The sequence below is a fragment of the Cryptomeria japonica genome, chromosome 6 (genome assembly GCF_030272615.1).
Source record: "Cryptomeria japonica chromosome 6, Sugi_1.0, whole genome shotgun sequence".
Taxonomy (NCBI): Eukaryota; Viridiplantae; Streptophyta; class Pinopsida; order Cupressales; family Cupressaceae; genus Cryptomeria; species Cryptomeria japonica.
In genome coordinates, this window is record NC_081410.1 from 522,047,549 (window position 1) to 522,068,566 (window position 21,018).

Consider the following 21,018-nt stretch of genomic DNA (forward strand, 5'->3'; position numbering starts at 1 on the left):
GAACCTCTTGCTTCTACCATTGTAGCCTTTGTTCCTGATGCTCTCACCCTTGTTACTCATGTTCTATAGCGTCGATCTACTTGTAATGGAGGGAATTTGTCACCTCAAGGACAAATTGTCCTTGCAATTACCTTTGTGAATTGGCGCTAAGATGAGCCAAGGGAAAATAAATTTATACAGGGAGTGTCAGTCACCCGAGAAATGTCTCTAGACAGCTTTGCAGAGCCTCTGTTCATAGGGCGAGAATGCGGAACTGGGACACCAGCGTGACATGTTGTCATCCTATACAGACGAAGTGCAGAGTTCGGATAGAAAGTCCTGGACGCACTGACGAAACTTACAAAACAACTAAACGATACTGGAAAGTATTAAAAACATGGATTATGAAATAGAATAAGGAAAGTAGTAGAGAATAAAGAAATCTCATAAACAGTCCATAATGTGAAGCCTCCCGCAAGATAATCCCCTCTTCGCGAAGTTGTGCATAAACACATGCAAGAGAGAAAATGTTGGGAGTTGTGTTTTGGAGTCTGCCTAAGTCAGACCCCCATTTTGGTGTTTCCACCTCCACGGACAACCCAAAAAGCCACAGGAAAGGAAGATGATGAAGAAAATGATAAAGAAGAATGTAAGAGCAAATACAAAGACAATGCTATGCTATTTGGTAATTGGAAAATAAACGAGATATTGGAAATGCAAGATAGAGTTAGATTACTCCCCTAGTGCTTGGCAAGTGTTAGTATGCTTGGTAAACTTGGTAGCTTGACGATGCTGCAACAATGGTGGTGGTGTCTCCAAGAGCAAGTCTTCAATCTGCCAAAAGATCCCTTGGAAATGTCCCAAAACCAAGGATATAGGCTAAGGAACGAGTCTAAATGTCGATGGTCGTACAGGGAGGCGTTATGATTTCCTCTTGGTGTGGGTCGTAACGTCCTAATGGCCACCTACTGGCTGGCAGGTTGGCAGAACGATAGCGCGTTGTGCAGACGTCTTTGCGTCGCGCCTGCATGCATGAATCTGTCAGATTGGCAGAATTGGTAACGTCTCTGGAGAAGCTGACATGGACTTCTTCGGTGGACAAAAGGACAAGTTGGCGAAGCTATCCTCTGAGCAGCGTGGGGGAGGTGCTACATGTCATAATTGCCACTAAAGGTAACGAGGGTGATATTTTTGACTCTACACTACTCTTGTTGAACTTTCTCCTGATGTTGTTTTGTCACAACAACTTGTTGCTATTTTGCTACAACAACTTGTTGCTTTGTTGACAGAAACTCTGCAAGGTCATCCCTGCTCGATCCTTCCTTTGAGGGTCCTAATGATAACATTTCCTAGACCATGGTTTGTCGCAAGCGGAAGGGGAAGTCTTCCCCCCTCCCCCAAACCCCTCTTTGCAAGGCTTGGGTGCTTCTCCCCATCCTTGAGTTGGGTTTTGGGTTGTTGCAGGTTGGATAGGTTTTCTATTGACTTGTCTAACCTTGGTTTGTTTAGGGTTCACACCTTTGGTATGTATTTTCTCTTTGTTGCCTATGGGCTGTGTATAAAGGGTCAACACCCTTTTTTTTTGTTGCTTTCTTAATAAAAAACAATTTACTTTAAGATTAATTTTTATTTTTTTGATTGGTGAAGTGCAAGGATTTTTTAGCCTGGCTCTTGCTCTAGGTGAGGCCACAAACGAAGGACCTCATCCTCGACATTAACACACGCCCTTCTCCTCTTCCTACACATCTTCCTCCCCTTCTTGTACGTCCTCCTTCTACACACCCTTCCTCCTTTCTTCACGTCCTTCTCCTTCCTCTTCTTCTTCCTTCTCTCTCTATCCTCCATGGGGTTTGAACCTTCATTACAACATTAACATTGCAACTTCTTCACTATAACATCGTGAGGTCCATCCCTTAAGATTAATTTTATTATTATAATATCCTAATTTAATTAAAAATATATTTTTTCACTATAACATAATTTATATTTTTTTTACTGATTAAATGCAAGTATTTTTAGCTTGGCCTGCACCAGTTGAGGCCACAAACGAGGGACCTCATCCTTGGCATTAACGAAACAATGTCAAGCTTGTAGTTACGTCTTGCCCCAAATGAGAGACCTCATCCCTAATATTAACGCAACAATGTCAAGTATGTGGTTACATCCTGCCCCAAACAGGTGACCTCATCACTGACACTAATGTAACGACATCAAGTCTGCGATTACATCCTACCACAAATGGGGGACCTCATCCTCGACATTAATGTACCAATGTTAAGTCTACAGTTATGTTATACGACAAATAGAGGGATCTTGTCCCCGACATTAAGGCACCAACATCAAGTTTGCGGTTATGTCCTGCCACAAACAAGGGACGTAATCTCTGACATTAACACAATAATGTCAAGTTTATGATTATGTTCTCCTCCTTCATGTCATCCTCATCCCTATTCTTCCTCTTCTCTCCATCCTCCAAGAGGTTTGAACCTTGGTGGCAATATCAACAATCCCACAATTTAACCCATATCATGGAGTCAACCCCCATTATAATATTTATTATATTATTTTATTACAATAAAATTTATAAGTAAAATAATATAATTTTAAAATAACAACAATTCAAAATTATAATAATCAAGAATTACACCAATATTTTTATTTCAATGCTATGAAGGCAAGTACTTTCATAAATAAATAATTACCAAATTTAAAATAGAAATTAAAATAAAATATTTGTTACATATCTATCCTTAGAGAAATTTATATAAAAGATATTCAATAATATCATTTTGAAATGTCTATTTTCTTAAAAAAATAAAAGACTAATTAAATAGACACTTTAAAAACAATATCTCTTACCATATTTTAAAACCAAATATGACAATTTAATATATAATCAAAATATAAAAAATTAATTAATTTAAAACAGACAAACAAAACTGCTTAATACGAGAAGTTTAATTTAAAACCCTTATATTTCATTAGGGCCTTTATTCTTTCAAAATTGCCCTGTTTTGAAAATCACTAAACAACATACATCAAAATCCTATTTAAAAATTACTTAACAATTTGACCATCAAAATCATATTTAAAAATTATTTAACAAGCTTATCACCATAGAAATAACGGTGAAAACAAACCCTCGTTAACTGGTTATTTAAACAGATTAAAAAAACAAATCCTAAACTTTAAACTAACTGTTTAAAAATAGAACTGAGGATGGCGGTAAATTTGATGCAAGACGGTGAATGGCAGACTGAAAGCTACGGTTAATTTGCATTTGGATAAGTTGTTTTGCATGAAATGTTGTGTTTATGGTACTGTTTATTACAGTTTAAGCAGTTTTACTTGAACTTAAAATAACATGCATAAGATTTTGAAATCTATAACAGAAGATTAACTGTAGAAAATATATGAACTACGAGATTAAATTGATTTTTGATTTCAGTTGAACTAAATGAAAAACTCTATATAAACTTATTCCACCATTGAAACTCACATATTTTCATTACTCTTCCATTTTTACTGTTTTTCTTTGAAAATGGCTAAATCAGTGTTGCTTGTTTTAATGGTGTTGATAGCATTTTATAGTTGCTCATGTTCAGCCATATCTTGTAGCGGTTTAACTCTGGATTTGTTCCCATGTTTACCTTATTTAAGAGGTCGAGGAGGAGATCCAAGTTCAATTTGTTGCAATGAAATAAAGCACCTGAATTCAGCAATCAGAGGCAAACAAGCAAGACAAGCTGCATGCAGATGTATTTTGCAGCAGGGCAAATTCTATCATATCAATTGGAACAATGCAAAACAACTTCCAGGGTTTTGCAAAGTTAATCTTCCAGTTCCCGTTTCTCCCAACACAGATTGCTCACGGTAACTGTAAATGATTTCTTGTTATTTTCATCAGTTTTCAAAGATTGTTGGTTGATATTTTCAATAAAAATTCAAATAAATTTATAGGAAAATTTATATCCTTTTTATGAAATTCTAATCATCTTTATGTTTTTTTGGTTTGTTTCAATTTTGCAGAGTTTCTTAAAATTTTAAAAGGGTTTTTGGAGAATAGATTTCTTCAACAATAAAGGTTTTTGCAAAAGAACCAGTGAAGAATAAGGGTACTTTTGATAGTATGAATTTCTGTAAAAATGAAAAAAGTTACAGGGGAGGACTCGAGAGTTAAAGGTTCTTTTCAATAATAAGTCTTTTTGAAAGACAAGATTTTATCAATGATAAGAATTTCTGTTAAAAAAGTTGCAGGAGGAGGACTCAGAGAGTTAAGGTTCTTTTGAAAGACAAGATTTTATCAATGATCAAGGAATAAAAGTTTAAAGGTTTTTTTTCTTTTACTGAGTTATGGCAGTGATTTTCTGCTGTTGGTGTTTTTGAATCTCTATGTTGCTGTTCTACAGCCGTTCTCTGTAATTCTTAATCTTAATTCAATAAAAAAGATCAAAGATATTTTAAGTTATTACAAAATGTTTTCAAAGGTTTTTTATGTTAGCACAATGGGATCCCATTTGAGATATAGTTAAAATACCAGCTGATCCATTTCTTTTGCCTGCACGTCTGCATTTCCTCCATAGCCTGAAGCTTTTCCTCCATTTGCATGCACCCATCAGGTTTTTATGGATGTAAAGTCTTAGTATGCCATTATCATATGAAGATATTTATTTTTTATTATCAATATAGAGTATGCAATTCTAGACCATGATATCATGTGATGATTCTAAGATTATGGAGATGAATTATGGTTTGTCTTTTATGCAACATCTTAGTATAAATATTTCAATATTTTGTACAAATTAAAATGAAATGACTAATTGGATTAAATTGGTAAGTTTAAATTTAGATACATTTAGATGTAAAAATTTTAATTGTGATTTTCAACCATATTTATATCTAAATATATATGTTTGACCATGACAACATGAAATGGGGAATTTTAAGATATGATCAAGATATTTGCAATGTCATGTACATGTTATATTATTACATTATGGACAATTGGTGTAAGTGAATCCAAAACTAATGATGAAAAGTGTTTAAGGGTGCATTTTTTGTCCTAATAATTTACCTCCACTTTGACTCACATGTGAAAGCTATTATGAATGGTATATATTAAAGTAAACAAGCAACCATAAAAAAAGTACATAATATGCATGCACATACGAAATGAATATGGATATGAACAATGATCTCTGCTCCAGTGATAAATCTATAATATGTATAGACAATGAATTAACAATATAAAAAGTAATGCATATAAAGTAAAAAAAAGATATGCATGTGAAAGATCCAACATAAATATGTAGCTTTATTAAATGTGAAACCCTATGAAACCATCTAAAGTTGTTAACCATATAAAATTGCCACCGGTTTGAATTGTAACAAGTCTAAAACTATATAAAACTTGTACAAAATTAAAAACCACCTAAAACTATAAACCATCTAAAACTATAATCTACAAGCAAATTTGAATTATATGACACTACAATCCATCTAAAGTAGAAAATGATTTGTACATCAAGCAATATAATGTTATAGATGCATAACATTAATTCAATCCTTTGACCACCTATTGTAGATAAGCCAAATACTCATGTTTCATACTCGCAAGTAATAATAAATGGTCCCAACCAATTTGGTTGAAATTTTCATATTAACTCCTTTCTTTTGGATTTTAAGGTTCTAGCACAAAGATCTAAAGTACCAATCTCAAAATCTCTTTGAATAGAATTCTTATTATAGTTTTTTTTCAATGATTGTTGATATACATTCAATGTAGAAACTTTCTTTTGAAGTTCTTGTTATGGTCATTGTTGTCAAAATATATTATCATTAATCATTCAAAATTTATGAAATGTGTAGAGAATTAATCTCTAGCTCAACAGGGCACAGTTTCCTCAATAATCTAAACCAAAAAAACGTATATTCAATAAGTTTTTATATGATAGTGCAATATTCCAATAAAACGGGTGCAAGATATGTGTTACAAAATATCGTTAATTACTTATTTATATATTTTTTTTATCGTTACTATATAAATAATAGGAAGAAGAGAAATGATGTTGAATACGAAACTTGGCAAAACATGTGTGCCTATTAGTAACATGTTTATCCACTATTTTTCTGTAATTGTTGTTAATTAGTTATTTATAGATTTTTTATCATTACTATATGGGTAATATAAAGAAGAGAAATGATGTTGAATACAAAACTTGTATGAGAACTTATTCACTTCTAAATTCCTAAAAGATATATATTATTAGTTGTAACAATAGTAAACACAATCTCAATTTGGAAATAATGTTTTCCTTGAAAAATGTAGAAACATTTGAACCTATAGTAGACATAAAAGGGATGCATTACACACGCTTTCTAAAAAATGCATCTATGATAATGGAGTTGTCTATCCAAACAAGCAAGGGTAATCTTACCCACCAAATCTAACCTCATGCTAAAATGACAAAGGAAAATGAATGGATTGAGCTTGCGAGAATATGCATGCTTAAGATAAGTATGGTTTGACATGTATGGAAATTGTGAACAAAATCATATGAATCTTTCCATTTTAGTCCAATACCATCCTATGCATTAAATAAGTATTTACCAACTAAAAAAACTAAAATATGAACCTTTTATAGATACAAGTGTATGGTTCTTTAAGGGTATGATTGTGTGTAAAAAATAATAAAAATTATTATCACTAAAGGCTTACTTTGACTAGCCTGATAATAGTTAACAACCATAAAAGATGAGACTAAAAAATGAAAAAATCCTCAATAAAAATAGATGACAAATTAGAAGCAAACAACACAAACTTGACCAAGGAAGAGGGTGAAAAATGCCATCACCAATGCTCTTGTAGCTTATTATAACCACCAAATACACAATATGATAAAATTCCACAAGTGTGATCCACTGAAATGGTTAGATATTGTTATGATTCTTTTTGGATATTTCAAGTCTAGATATTCATTTTGTAGAATGTAAGCCTACTAGAGATACAAATTTTTGAATAACTTCCATATAATCTTAGCTCCTAATACCCTATTTTGGATGGTTAGTTTTATAATTTCAATCTACCATTAGCCTTAGACATACAAACTTTATCCGAAGTAAGTAGTAAACTTTTCTTTCTTCTTACATTCCCTACCATGGGAAATTTTTCATCTTTTGTTCCACTCTACCAATGACATTTGACTACATTTTTAAGCAAGAGATTAGAAAAATAGGAGTCATCAAAATCATTGTTTTCAACATTAACATTCTACTTGATAAGGACAACCATTTAACCTTCCAAAAAACCATTTTATTTGTACATGGCTCTAGCAATGGATCTCATATTGAAGATCTTCTATAGCCTTTGAATATTGGGATAACCAAGTATTCACTTCAAAGGAATCCAATTCCATAACCCAATATTTTAGCTACTTCAACCAAATTTTGAAGATTAGTGTGGAAGAAGAATATATCTAATTCAATTGTAATGACTTATTGATCAAAGGCAATGTAGTAGTAGTACATTATTATTTTTACTATACTAGCTTCTCTTCCTAAGGCTTTCCCAACTAACATTGTCTCATTCATAAATTGGTGGTTAATACAAACAACATTAGTGATAACCTATAAGATAGAAATCCTTTCAACTCTGAACTTACATACGGCTTCGATGTTTTCAATGGCTTCCACCCATGAGGCATTTTCGAAAATTGTCAACCATGTTTGAAATGGCTCCTCCTTGCAAGTGTTTTCTTATGTTGCGGCCATTCCTATCGTGGATCCCGTTCTCAGTGGTGATGACACTCTTGTGTGTGGCTTGCGTGCCAAATCCCCTAAGGGTTTTGTCTTTGTTGTTAACAATGTCATGGGTACTGGCGCGGGATCGTGCCCTCCTCCACCCATGGTTCCTCTTTCAGATGAATATGTTGGTGTTGACTCTCATGGTGAGGCTTCTCAACCGACTGCTACAGATGTTGTGGGTGCTAAGGTTTTGTCCATACCTTCCTTTGCTGGCAGGCGTTGCTTTTCTTGTGTGGCCAAATCTGCTACCCATCTCTCTAAGGGGGTTTGTCCTCTTCCCTATGCCATATCCTCTCTTGTGGTGGTTTGTGGACAAGATGTTGTGGACAATATTGGGTTCTACCAACATTGTGCTTTAGTGTGCAGATTATTTGGGGTTTGGCCTCAATACTGGACCTCCACCATTGGGTGAGTGACTCTTGGAGACCTTTGATGGCTCATAATATTGAGCTTTTTCATTTGTGCTAAAGGCTTTTTCATTGCTTTGTTCACATCTTCGGGTGACCGTGATTTAGTTTTGGGCAAGTTGTGGGCTTGGGGAGTGCATTCCCTCTCTGTTAGGCCTTGGACAACTTCCTTTCACCCTCTCACTAAACCACTCAATGTGCGTCCAGTTTGGGTTCGCCTTCCAAACCTCCCTCTTCATTTTTGGGAGCTTTATTTCTATGAGGCTATCGATAACTCTATTGGTCATTTCTTAAAGGTTGATGATGCTACGTCTTCTATGGACCACACTACCTTTGCCCACATCTTAGTTGATATTGGCATATCCTCGCCTCTCCCAAGAGATGTGGTTCTCATGGTTGGGTATCGAACGTGGACACAACTACTGGATTTTAGGGGCCTTTAGGGGCCTCCCCTTTCGCTATCAGAAACACTTCTCTATGGGTCATCTTACTTCGAACTATTATATATCATGCCACAAAGGTGTTGCTACTTGGTGGAAGGATGCTACTGCTAATCATTTGACCATCTCGAGAGGTTGAGGTGCCTCTTACTGCTAATGATCTTGTGTTCGTTTCCACTCCTCCCACCTTGGTGGATTCAACTCATGTCGTTGACTTGAAGCTTCGCTCTACACCTACTGATTGTGCTCCTGATGCCCCTCCTCTGTAGTAGCATGTTGTTGTTCTTGTTCTACAGTAGCTAGTTGCTATCCTGCAGCAACACCTGGTGGTTTCTACCAATGGTTTCCAAGTGGGTCCCTTACCTCTTTGTAAGAAAACTTGTAGCCATCTTTATGACAATTTCCACATAACCCATTTAAGATTTCAATCAAATCAACACATAGAAGCCATATCCAAAGAATAGACAACATACCCATTAAAATGTGACACAAGATATATCCTGGGAAAACCCTCATGGGGGAAAAACCTAGCCTCCAAAAGCATCATCCACCATGTATTATCAACAATGCATCCATTACAATACAATTATGGAAAGCCTTCGAAAACCCAACCATAACCAAGCACTCCATGTGACCAAGCATGAATCCACACATCCCATGCCATGCTTCCTCCTTCATGAATGCTAACTTGGCTAACTAACCAACCCAAACAACTACCCTTGTGGTATTTTTATAGAGACAAGCAACCACAAAACCACCAAGTGGTATTACATCAAAACCATGTACCCAAAACCATGTGACAATAAAATATAATATTTTTCCTACCTACCCTTAACCCACATTTAATATTGGGTACTTCATCACAATTACATACCCCAATGTTAAATAAATACAATATAATAATACCAATGTGTAAATACAACTCATCAAGTGGTTGCAAGAATATTCCAAGGGAATCTCTAAATGTTGCACGCCCATCTAGGTGCTCCTAGGTACAAGAATACAATATGATATTACAATATAATTCCATTCCCACCTCACACATTAATAAAATAATACAACAATGAAACATTATTATGCAAGGTGTACAACACCATTTTACCAACATTCTCCCACTTGTTGTCTACATTGCATAAGGGCCAAGAAGTAATCTGTCACACGAACAAGAGACTGATCTCTCCATGCACATATACCATCATAGAATCCAAGTGCTCCATGTGCTCTATCAAGATACTTGCAACAAGAAACAAAATGACCACCATCTCATACATGAATGATCCCACCCTCCATCATGCCACTACCATTGGATATGAAAAGGCCATCCAAAGAGAAAGCCACACAATCTTTCACAAAAATGATAAATGTTGCACCAACTGATATCCAAACACAAACACTAATCCAAAGGTATCCTATGCAAAGGTAGTTGTTTACATAGTTGAAATAACACCCAAAGCAAGTGCTAAGACATCAACTATACATGCCTCCAAGGATACAAACCAAGTGAATAACATCCCATCAACATATGCAGCCTGTAACATGCAACCATAAGCCCCAAGTGCAACACCTACCACATATGTACACCAAGGAACTCCCACTGCATAGGTAATGTCAATATTAGAAATGAATTCACTAACAACATATCATAGAAGTGTAACCATGTAGTATCAAGAACATCCGCATCAATATGAACATCATGTAAACCGATAACTTGCAAGTACCACTCTCACACCATGTCTCCAACATTCTCCCATGTTGTCCACACCAACGAAAGAAAGAGATAAAGGAACCTCTATGCCATCTCCCACATGACAACACATGAACACATAGCTCCAAACAATCTCCAGCCAATGTAATGTGAATACAAACATCCAGGAAGATAGCCAAAACAAAGAGAGAAACACTGCAAATCAAATCTCGTAGTATGTCCTTCTACACACACCTCTAAATGCTAATTGTGTCAAGTATGATCTCCTCCGTAGAACCCCACATGAAGAGAATAACACCATTCAGTCCCTTGGACTAAACCAACATATATAACATGTACTCAACATGGATGCAATCCCTTAACCAAGAAGATCAAACTCATAATAACCATTCCCAATGAAGGAAATCAGCCCACTAAACCATCTCCTAACATCCTCATAATGATATCATAATTCAAACCATATGCACAAGGAGATAACCAATGCTATGCATCTCTCCAATGAACCCTCCAGAACTAAACATCTCCATAGCTCAAGATCCATATCTATGAAAAATAAGCATAAACATAATGCACCTGAAAGGAAACAATGGGCAATACCTCTCAAGTAGTCAATCGCCGAGTAGACCAAGAGTGGGGAATGCAAATTCTCATCAAGCTATCCAAGTAATCATGACTCATACTAAGAACAATCTCATCTCAAGTCCATACCAGGTGAATGCTCCTCGGACTTCCTGCCAACCAACCATCCCAACACATATCTCTAATCACAAGAGAATACTAGCATCACCTACATCTCCATGTATTCATGAGCACATGTAGCCAATCAATCCATGCCAAACTCCAAATGCAACATAGCACCATCATGAAGTATCAAGCAAATGATCATACACTCAATACAAAGAGAACCAACCAAGATCAATGTCAAAGCTCCAACAACTGAATCGGGAACATAAACATGACAACATGATCTAACCATCCCCTCCAAGGAGATAACATGCTTCATATGAACATATCAAATAACCATATCATTCAAAAACTCTAAAAACGTATCAAGCTCGTGCACCATGACATAATATCAACCATGATAACATATCAAATGAAAGCATAAACCACACCTCAACTAAGGACTCCTTGAGCCCTCAAGATGTAAACATCGTCAAATGTCATGAAGTCACCATCTCCTACTAGTGTACCCGTAAATGTGAAAGACCCTCTACAACAACAGGATCAAGAACTCCTCCAGCATCTGCACACTAAGAAGATCATCCACCATCCAATGGTGAATACACATCACTGCCAACAACTCCCATTGAATCGTGATACCGAGTCACACATGGCATTGTGATAACCATCTCCTACATGAAGAACATCCAAGTCTACACACATACAACTGAAAAGTCAATAACATCAAGTGTAACCATGATCTCCAATCCAAGAAGATACATACAACCACAAACAACCCGCCAATACATCGTTGTCAAAAGCTCCGACTGAAAGTGTAACCAATGAATAACCAAGCTACCATGACATCATGATAAACCACATGCTACAAGTCCCAACACCAACTATCTAGGTACTATAAACATCATCCATCTTTTCATCCCAAAGCAAACATACCAATGCACAAATGACCACTGACAAGGCCAAACTAACAGGTATGCACCATAATGAATCAACCACGTGGATATAGACAGTTCACATCCGATTCATCCCACTACAAGTGAATGGGTAGCTAATCCACAACCTGCATAACTCGAAGATCTAATCACTGAACATGCAAACTCATCATCACATTAGTAAACTGCAAACTGACATATCAAAGAGAATGATCTTGTAGACCATGACTCAAATGAAAGATCCCAAATGGATCCTTTTGTTGTTGCCACTATAAATTCTTAATTAAACATACTATATTTTTGTAAGAATTTTCCAGTGATCTTATAGAATAGACAGAAGTTGCAGAAAGGGATTGTTTCTTTTTGGGTTTTGATATTATAAGTAAATTAATTGATAAATAGAAACAACTGTGAAATAAAACAGTAAACAATGTTCATATGTAAGAACACTTAAGCAATCTGAAAATATTGCAAATCACACCAGGCAAATAACCTAGTTTTGTATTCAGCAAGAATCCATACATTTATTTGGAGTTGTTCTCAATCTGGATTGATGCTAGATGGAGGAATATTACTGGCAACGAACAAGGAAGACCAAATAAGTTGAAAACAACTCTTCAAGCCAACATACAAACAAGGCGTGGTTGCAAAGGAGGTGTGGAAGTTGCTGCAAATCACATGCCAGCTGAAATAGACCAGTCGCCCTGTTGAAACCCCCAATATGCACGTTGAATCTTCAAGCCAAGAAGATGTGTCTTCTACCTCTAACAATCTTTGTGCAATCCTGGATAAATCCACTGTCAACTCCTACTGAGGGCTATGTCCCAACAAGTTCAGACCTGGGGTTTACGCCCCAGACCAAAATCACTCTTCCAAAGCAATTTCCAAATTTGCAAGTTTCAAAATGAAAAAAAGATGCTAGCAATTAGGTTTTCATCTCCTTATACCTCCTTTCCCTTTGCAAGTCGAACCCTAAAGAATAATAAAGCTTGCGCTTTATAATTAAAGTGACACTTTCCCAATTATGGCATCAAACTATAGAAAAATATCACTTTATTATGAATAAATAGCTTCAAGCATCCAAAAAGACTCTGGGAGGTGAGAATCATGTAGCAAAGTTCAAGACCTTTTCAACGAGCTATAACACATAGGCATATCAAACCAGATGAAGCCAAAAACCCCTTATTACTCCGAAATGGCTATATACATGGCCTTATTTTAACTTATTTAATCGCTAACTTAGGAAATATTTAAATATATTAAAATATTTTCATAGATCCAATAATAGCCCAAAATAACCAACAAACATGAATTTGACTTTGTCACCTATCTGTCCGGACAAGATGGGCCAACTGGCAGTCCCATCCCTAAAATCTAGGGATGCTCCTAGAAACTAGGAAACACACCCAATCTTTCTGAAATTGAAACCATGGTATGGTCTCGTGGAACCTCAAATATGGAAACTACCACAACCTCCTGAAAAGTAGGGAATCTCCCTAAAATCAAGGAACAGTTCCCAACGGCCCACAAACTGCCTGAAACACCAACTCCGGATATTGAATACCCTGTGTGAGTCTCTATCCACCACTGCCAGCCTACGAGACCCCCATAATAGGCTAACTCACATGTCTCTACTAGACAAACTAAAGAGGGGACATGACAGTCCTCCCCTCTCGGAGATGCTTGCCCACAAGCAACTGCAATGTTGGATGCTGCAAAATAGCCTCTCCCTCCCAAGTGGCATCCTCTATAGCGAGACCCCTCCAACGGACCAAGTACTCCCGAATTACCTGCTTCTCAGTCGACGTTCCCTCACCTCCATGATCTCCTCAGGAACCAAAGTCAACTTATCTTCCTCGTCCAAGGGAGGTAGATCAGGGGATGCTACAATATGTTGCCCCAGTGCCTTTTTCAGACAGGACACGTGGAACACATTATGAATCCGACTGTCAGGTGGTAACTCAATCTCATAGGCAACCTCTCCAACACGCCTAAGTACCCTGTATGACCTATAAAACCGAGGCTTGAGCTTCTCAACCCCACCCCTTTTAAGGGTGCTTTGCCAGTAGGGCTGCAGACGTAGGAAAACCATGTCATCCACCTCAAATGCCCTCTCAGTCCTATGTCGATCAGAATAGATTTTTTGCTGATTCTGTGCATGCTACAAATTCTCCTTGAGAGATCTCATAATATCTTGGTTCTCCTGTAACCAATCCTGAGCCAAAGGAACCCTGCTATCACCTATAGCCGAATCCACAAAAGATAGTGTATTGTAGCCATAGAGGGCTCTGAAAGAAGTCATACCAATAGACATATGGTGTCTAATATTATAACAATACTCACCCAAGTACAACCAACTCACCCATGCCTTATGTTGTCCTGACACATAGTTGCGCAAATACCCCTCAACCCACTAATTAACTATCTCGGTCTGCCCATCTATCTGGGGGTGGTAGCTAGTGTTGGGTGTCAACTTCGTGCCTGCGAGCCTGAAAAGTTCTTGCCAGAAAGAACTCATGAACCTGCTATCCCTGTCACTCACTATGGTCTTGGGGAGACCATGGAGCCTAAACACCTCTCTAAAAAATAGCTCGGCTACCTGAGATGCTGTGAAATCAACTGCAATCGGAAAGAAGTGGGCATACTTAGTTAACCTGTCCACCATGACATAGATACAACCTTTCCCCTGAACCCGAGGAAGACCTGTAATGAAATCCATAGAGATCCTTGTCCACTTCTGTTCCAGTATAGGTAAGGGCTGCAACAACCTAGCAGGGAAAGTATGCTCTGACTTATTCTGCTGACAAGTCATACACTCACGGACATGACGTAGGACATCATCTTTGAGACCCTTCCAGGAGAATCTCTCCCGAACTACCCTGTAAGTCTTACCATACCCTAGGTGTCTTGCTATAGGAGTATCATGGTAAGCATGCAAAATTTGTTCCTTCAACTGAGAACCAGGAACAAGATATACCCTACTTTTGTAGTAGATGACATCATCAACCATACTATACTTGTCATCCAGTACCAATCCATCCATGACCTCACAAGCATGCTGATCTTTGGAATACTCAACTAAAAGTTGAGACTTCCAATCTGCTGAAATCTCACTTAATGAGCATAGGGCAGCAAGTGATGGTCTTCTAGAAAGTGTATCAGCAATAGTATTATTCTTTCCTTTAATGAATTCGGTGTCAAAATCATAAGCCTGAATCTTGCTTACCCATTTTTGCTGACGATCATTGAGCTCTGTCTGATCAATGAAATATTTCAGATTGTTGTGGTCAGTTCTTACCACAAATTTGCTACCAACAAGATACTGTCTGAATTTGGCTAATGCATGCATAATAGCCAACATTTCCTTATCATATGTAGAATACAACCTCTCATTATCTCCCAGCTTCCTACTCTCGTAAACAATGGGATGTCTATTTTGCATCAAAACCGCCCCTATGCCCACGCTTGAAGCATCACACTCAAGTACAAATGGCTATGAGAAGTCAGGGAGTGCCAAGACCGGACAAGTGCTCATAACCTCCTTGAATCTGTCAAAGACCCCTTGTGCATGTTCTGTCCATCTGAAAGCCCCCTTCTTTGTGAGATCAGTCAAAGGTGTTGCTAACTGTGAAAAACCTCTCACGAACCTCCTGTAATAAGCACATAAGCCAAGGAATCCACGTAACTCGGTGATATTCCTGGGGGAGGGCCAATCTCGGATTGCCTAAATCTCTCCTCATCCACTTTCACTTCGTCAGCACTGATCACATGCCCCAAATATAAGATCTCTGAAAGTCCAAATTCACATTCGGACAACTTAGCAAATAGAGACTGACTCTCCATAATGCTAAGTACCTCCTCAAGGTGCCTGATATGATCCTCCCATGCATGGTTGTAAATCAGTATATCATTAAAAAATACTAAACCGATTTCCTCAACTGCTTGTTGAAGATATGGTTCATGCATGATTTAAAAGTAGCCGGTGCATTGGATAGGCCAAAATGCATCACCAAGAACTCATAATGCCCATAATGACAGCGGAAGGTAGTCTTGTGTACGTCCTCAGCTTGTACACGAATCTGATGATAGCTTGAATGAAGATCAATCTTGGAGAAGTAGATGGCTCCATGAAGCTTATCCAACAACTCATCAATGTGTGGAATAGGATATCTATTCTTGATTGTCTTCTTGTTCAAGGCCCTGTAATCTATACACTTCTGCAGTGTCCCATCCTTCTTCTTCACAAGCACCACAAAAGAAGCAAAGGGACTACAGCTAGGGCGAATGAAGCCCATGTCCAATAGCTCATGAATAGTCTTCTCCATCTCATCCTTATATGCTCTAGGATGACAATATGGAGTGGTAATTACTAGCTTAGCTTCGTCCTCCATCTCTATCCCATATACTCAAACCCTCTATCTGGAGGTACACAAGGAGGTATGTCACCAGAAACTCTGCCATGTCGGTCCATAATCGACTGAATATCAACATGAAATGCCCTGCCATCTTGAGGTGTAGGTGTCTTGGACTTCACAAAACAACGTGTAGCCCAAATCACATCATCATGTCTGATGATAGACTCCATCTTGCGTGAAGACACCTCTTTAGGCCCACCATCTGAAGCTGCCCTCAAAATGACCTTCTTCCCTCTAGACAAGAACTCTAACTGCATGCGATGGTGATCAATAATATATCTCCCAATACCCTGTAACCACTGCATGCCTAAAATCACATCATAGTCCTCCAAGGGTAGCACATAGAAGTCATCTGTCAAGGTATAATCCCCCATCTGAATGCTAAGCTGTGGAATCCGCTTAGTACAACCCAAAACTGCACCATCCGCAACCTTCACTCAAAAACCATCAAACACCTCAGACTATAACCCACGCCTCTCAACTAATTTCTGATCAATAAAGTTGTGTGTGGCCCCTGTATCTACTAAGCTCATGACTCGCTGGCCCTGCACTATACCTTTCAATCGAAAGGCATGAAATCTAGGATAACTGGAAAGGGTGGTCATAGTCACTTTGGCTGTCGCCAATGGCTCAGGGATGTCTATCTCCAACTGCGGCTGCTCCTGCCTAGTCTCCTTCGTACTGTCCTCAGTGTCAGTGTCTGGTATCTCCTCATCTCCAAACTTGGAAGTTACCTCAATCAAATGAACCTTGCCCTTGCCCATACAGCGGTGCCCGGGCTCCCAAGACTCTTTGCAGGAGAAGCATAGTTTCCTCCTTCTCAAATCATTCTGTGTCTCCTGGTCCATCCTGGGAGGTCTAGTTGTTTGTCCATCTCTAAACTATGAGGTATTGGCCTTCTGTGGAGGTCGTGAGTCCCTGAATGACTTCTTATCTGTCTGATAAGAAGTAGGAGTGGTGTCCAGTCTCAATGTCACATCTATGGCATCCTTAAGAGTGGCCGGCTTGAAAGCACGTACCCATCCCTTAAGCCTGTCCTGTAGTCCCTCAATGAATAACATCACACTGCACCTCTGAGGCATATCAGGTACCATAACTGCAATTCACTGGAACTCATTAACATACGCCTCTGCATGCCCATTTTGTCTCAGATGTGCCAACTCCCTATAATAGAGCTATGTGTCCTTACGGTCAAACCTAGAAATGAGGCGCTCAGTGAACTCTGCATAGGAGTGGAGCATGGCGTGGTCCTGGGTTACCAACCCGTGGTGCCACCAATCATAAGCAACCCCATCTAAATGCAAGACAACAAAGTGAATAACATCACGCTCAAGCATGGGTCTCAGTGATAGATATATATCTAGCTTGTGCACCCACGCTCGTGCACTCGTACCACTAGTCCCATCAAACGTAGCCAATGTGATCTTCCCAGTAGCTCTACTGAGGTCATAGTTCTGTTGCTGAGGCCTATAGCCCCGGTCTCCTCTAAACCTGGTAGTATCTCTACGTTGTGTACAATATTGAGGAAAAGGAAAAACATCCCTAACCTCTGGGGGTAGGGCTCTCCACTCATCTGTAGCCACCCTGACCGAATCCTGAAATTCCACCTCTGGTGGCACTACCTGTACTGGCTGCTCACCTAGTATAAACCGAGGAAGTAATGGTCTATCCCTAACTAGTGTATGATGTCTCTCACGCCTAGGGGAATGATGAGAGCTCCTAGCTGATGTATGAGATCCATGACTATGTTGGCTTCCAGCCACAGACACTGATCTACTCTATCTGCCTCTGTGTCTATTCACTTCCAACCGCTCTAGGGTAAACTGTATTCTGTCTAAGGTCTGAACAATCCTGGGTTGGGTAGTGATGAGGGTCCTCATCAGCTCTCTCTCTTGTCTGTCTTCCTTAGCCTGATTTACTCCGGCGCCCACCTGTTCATCTGCCATAATAGGTTCCTGTTCTCTTCCACACTCATGCTCGTACTAAGCTCTTATGCCAGTATAATATCTGTATATGTCACTTCTTCCCAGATGCATAGAAAAAAAGAAATCTTAACCCCACAGGCTGGCAGGCAAATAGCTCTGATACCACTTAAAGATCCCAAATGGATCCTTTTGTTGTTGCTGTTATAAATTCTTAATTAAACATACTATATTTTTGTAAGAATTTTCCGGTGATCTTATAGAATAGACAGAAGTTGCAGAAAGGGATTGTTTCTTTTTGGGTTTTGATGTTATAAGTAAAGTAATTGATAAATAGCAACAACTATGAAATAAAACTGTAAACAATGTTCATATGTAAGAACACTTAAGCAATCTAAAAATATTGCAAATCATACCAGGCAAATAACTTAGTTTTGTATTCAGCAAGAATCCATACATTTATTTGGAGTTGTTCTCAATCTGGATTGATGCCAGATGGAGGAATATTACTGGCAACGAACAAGGAAGACCAAATAAGTTGAATACAACCCTTCAAGCCAACATACAAACAAGGCGTGGTTGCAAATGAGGCATGGAAGCTACTGCAAATCATGTGCCAGCTGAAATAGACCAGCCGCCCTGTTGAAACCCCCAATATGCATGTTGAATCTTCAGGCCAAGAAGATGTGTCTTCAACCTCTAACAATCTCTGTGCAATCCTGGATAAATCCACTGTCAACTCCTGTTGAGGGCTACGTCCCAACAAGTTCAGACCTGGGGTTTACGTCCTAGACCAAAATCACTCTTCCAGAGCAATTCCCAAATTCGCAAGTTTCAAAATGAAAAAAAGATGTTATCAATTAGGTTTTCATCTCCTTATAACTCCTTTCCCTTTTCAAGTCAAACCCTAAAGAATAATAAAGCTTGCGCTTTATAATTAAAGTGACACTTTCCCAATTATGATGTCAAACTATAGAAAAATATCACTTTATTGCGAATAAATACCTTCAAGGATCCAAAAAGACTCTAGAAGGTGAGAGTCATGTAGAAAAGTTCAAGACCTTTCCAACGAGCTATAACACATAGGCATATCAAACCAGATGAATCCAAAAACCCCTTATTACTCCGAAATGGCTATATACATAGCCTTATTTTAATTTATTTAATCGCTAACTTAGGAAATATTTAAATACATTAAAATATTTCCATAGATCCAATAATAGCCCAAAATAACCAACCAAACATGAATTTGACTTTGTCACCTATCTGTGATTGATGCCGGACAAGATGAGCCAACTGGCAGTCCCATCCCTAAAATCTAGGGATGCTCCTAGAAACTAGGAAACACATCCAATCTTCCCGAAACTGAAACCATGGTATGGTCTCATGGAACCTCAAATATGGAAACTACCACAACCTCCTAAATGTAGGGAATCTCCCTAAAATCAAGGAACTGCTCCCAACGGCCCACAAACTGCCTGAAAAACCAACTCTGAATATTGAATACCTTGTGTGAGTCTCTATCCACCACTGCCAGCCTACAAGACCCCCATAATAGGCTAACTCACATGTCTCTACTAGACAAACTAAAGAGGGGACATGACATCAAACACCAAATCAACATCCAATCTGATTTGCCAAACATGTCCACAATCAAGTACCATAGTCAAGGAACCAAATAAGCATCGAGGAGATAATCAACAACCTCCTAACATCAAACCAAATCACCATTAACATGACTATGTCGTGTCAATGCAAAACATGTACCTGCATACACATGACACCATAATCATAACCAAGGTTGTACCTACAGTCAGCTATCACCCACATGAAACTCCAAGTCTCAAACCATGCCCAACCATGTCCTCAAACCGAAGACAACTTGTGTACATGTCACCATCAAAGTCCAACTCTAAAAAACACCTGTAAACTTGTTCCAAGGAGCACTAAATCTGATAATTAGTTGTATCATCATAAATATCCAATGAAAACGTGCACTCCCTCAAGGTTATGTCCCTTGACTCGTACGGAGGCTCACACAATCACAGCCTGAATCTTAGGCACCTACAAGTGATCGACCAAGTAGACACCTCTACAAACCCATCAAACTAATAAAATAGCACCACCACACTGTATTCAACTAAACATACTCTCCAACGCCTATTCAAAATCCAAAATCAAAAGTTATGATAAAAAAAATGTGTAAAGGAGAACATCAGGCTTCCAGGGTCCAAAAAAATGTCAAAATGGAAAAATCATGGAACCAAACCAATACCAAACTATAGTGGTCAGAATCATCTTTCCAATGAGTATAAGAAGTCCAAAACCTGACATCGTGGGTGAAAGTTATGCTCCGTTGAATAAAATCAGCCAATTTCCTTATATGGCATTTATAAAACATTATAAAACATGGTTTGATAATTTTTTATTAGCAGATTTTTAATTTATTAATTGGCATTTTAAAAATGGTGGCGGTTTAATTTTATCCCCATGGGGTCCACCCGACTGGGTCCCATGGCCTCACCGGTTGGGAGCCCCACCGGCACCAACTGTGGTGGGCTTAATTACCATAGTCGCAGTACCTAAGAGTACTGTGGACTGCACAATACTGAGTACTGCGTAGCCACAATACTTAGGTACTATGTTGTCGGGGGGCGGGGGGGAGGGGAGGCGACCTTCCCCCACTACAATATATATAATTTTTTCATCGACAGTATAATTTTTTTATTTT

General features: G+C 38.4%; 1 protein-coding gene across 1 annotated transcript; it reads left to right on the top strand.

The window, feature by feature from the left end:
- The first annotated feature begins 3,486 nt into the window (after window positions 1-3,486).
- LOC131067908 (non-specific lipid-transfer protein 4) lies at window positions 3,487-4,420 on the top strand. Its single transcript, XM_058003071.2, has 2 exons — window positions 3,487-3,852; window positions 4,009-4,420. Exons 1-2 carry the CDS (start codon window positions 3,521-3,523, stop codon window positions 4,016-4,018), a joined length of 342 nt encoding a protein of 113 aa, XP_057859054.1. The 5' UTR covers window positions 3,487-3,520; the 3' UTR covers window positions 4,019-4,420.
- Window positions 4,421-21,018: the final 16,598 nt, after the last annotated feature.

Excerpts from the sequence above, each read along its gene's own strand:
- LOC131067908 (XM_058003071.2), top strand. The coding sequence starts at position 3,521 with ATGGCTAAATCAGTGTTGCTTGTTTTAATGGTGTTGATAGCATTTTAT.